Here is a 2,390-nt window from a genome sequence, read left to right on the forward strand (position 1 = left end):
GCCGGCAGTAGCGCGTACACCACCGCGTTGACCCAGTCCATGACCAGCAGCGCCCTCTCCTGACCCTGGATGACGTCACAGCTGTGATGGTCAGTGCTGACGTCATACAGGTACCCGTATGTCCGGAAGTAGTGGCAGTTGAGAGCCAGGAGGACCAGCGACATGGCTAGCACGGCTAGAATATGAGTCCTGGTGGTGTGATTAGGATAGACAAAGTAAGACAGAATAAGCAAATCAGCAGCTATAGTTTGGTCAAAAAACTCGGACCAAACTTATTGTCAATAAATATGTCCTCCGCTTTCGAACATAAGTGTTCCAACTTTTGCTCAGTGACCTTGCAATAATTTGTCTTGAGAGTTCAACATTTTTGTAAACACCTCCATGCTGAAAACTAGAAAATTCCTATATAAGTAATAATTTAAAAAAACTAAGTGGGCGATTGCTGCAGATTGTAAGAAGTTTACAGCTTGGGCAATATCGTTTATTATTTTCTTTTTAATCGAGACTTTATTATTAGTGCTTATTGAACGCAAGTTTTGAGAACTTTTGGTGAAAAAAAAGTGTTCATTATAAAATTAATTTCTTGTAACAAGTTTTGCCGCTAAAAAGTGTCATTGGTGAGCTGTGACGTAGGCCATATTCGTATGCAAATTTAATGTATGTGAGAAGCTGGAAGTGTTATTTATGAGCAATCACACTCTACGAATGACGGAGATTTCTTGTGTTTTATATAAATTTATGAAGAAAAGTTTTTGTATCTAGCCTCAATTGTTGAGGAAAAATATTATGATAGAGTTAAGACAAATTGACACAAAGTGCTGTGTAAAGTTTGGGTGACATTGATTTACCCGTTAAAGAGATATTTGAGGATATGTTGCGCCACGAATGTCCGATCCCCTTTTAGTCTTGTACATTAAGGCCATCTGCGGGTGAGATTTTCCCCATTTTTCCCCAGTTTGACCATACAGTTTTTCCTCTCCATTTTTTAAACCTACATCCATTTCCATCAAAGTTTCGAGCGTCCGTTTCAATCAATTATATTTCAAAGTCATTTAAAAATGGGTGTTAAAATATTTTTTTTGCAATTTTGGGTCATGTTTTTTAATATTTTCTTAATTTTTTAAAAATATTTATTTTTTCGACTTTAAATTACATCTTTTCTTTTATTTTCCACCTGAATAGCTTCATTATTTAATACAATGTACATCCAATGGAGACCTATACTGAAATAGAGCCCTTTTTGAAGATACTCTAAGATTAAAATTACAATCAGTGTTTTTGTTGGGAATTTTGAGATTTTTTTGCTCTACATCTACGTACACACTTCCAGAGTCCGTAATTATTTTTTGAATAATAATATTACAAATCTGGCATTATTTGCTCACTACACAGGTGTTGTAGTTTGTATTTGCTAAAAATGAAAGCCAACGGACGAAAACTAAGAGAGAAGATAGCTTTTGAAATTTGATAAAATTATCCAATAAGGCGGATGTTTGCTTGGTTACCATGGTAACCATGTGCTTATAATAATAAATAATTACTTGAATTAATTCTTTAATGTCTGACTAATATGAATATATCATCTTTGCTACATATAGTCAAGGGATATGGATTTTAGAAATTCCACCAGCAGATGGCCTTAAATAAGTAAGTAGCTACATTAGAATTACTAAGCTCTGTCTGCTCAGTAGAGCTACCACCTAGTTTTGTGAAATTTGACGTGAAAAAAATTTGAGTTTCACAGCACGACAAGCTTTTTAAAATGTAATTCTTCGAATATCTTGATTACGATTCCGAATAATCCTACGATTTTGATAGAGCAGATGGAAGAACATCCATTTTTCCGACCTCCTGGTCTTAGTAAGTCAAAACGAAACGGCCGAAATGCCATAGAGAACTTTGCAAAGTGAAAAGGTTTAACGCCCTTCTGAACACTGGGCACTAATGAGGCGGGACCTCCGAATTTAAGGTTAACCTCCGATGGTCCGTTTGCATCTTTTAACCAGATGGTATGATAAAGGTCACCTCTAGACTTCTTTGGATTTCCATGTCACTTTCATTCAGTTTGAGAAAGAGAGGCATATGGACAAATCAACATTCATTTAGTGCAGCCAAAAACATCAGACACACAGGAATGGTATACGGAAATTTAAAAAGTTGACACTACCACTGTCGTCCCCCAACTACCGATGGTCAACAAGATCCGAGCTCGATTCCCATGTGTGGAGAACAGAATTTATCAAGTGTCTGTGTCAATCTGCCGGGATGATGTGTCTCTCTTTGCCCCGGGGAAAATGTTATCCCGTATCTCGGTCAACTATCAGCGGGGACGAACTTGTATCTCTCTCTCTCTCTCTCTCTCTCTCTCTCTCTCTCTCTCTCTCTCTCTC

General features: G+C 37.2%; 1 protein-coding gene across 1 annotated transcript in view; it reads right to left on the reverse strand.

Moving 5' to 3' along the window:
- The window catches only part of LOC101849547, an 11,719-nt gene that overhangs the window by 6,472 nt on the left and 2,857 nt on the right, over positions 1 to 2,390 (reverse strand). Inside the window, exon 2 of the mRNA XM_005101376.1 lies at positions 1 to 189. This exon is cut by the window's left edge and continues 55 nt beyond it. Within this exon, the coding sequence (XP_005101433.1) occupies positions 1 to 189 (189 nt within the window). The remainder of the gene's footprint in view (positions 190 to 2,390) is intronic.

Source organism: Aplysia californica, unplaced genomic scaffold, assembly GCF_000002075.1.
Source record: "Aplysia californica isolate F4 #8 unplaced genomic scaffold, AplCal3.0 scaffold00280, whole genome shotgun sequence".
NCBI lineage: Eukaryota > Metazoa > Mollusca > Gastropoda > Aplysiida > Aplysiidae > Aplysia > Aplysia californica.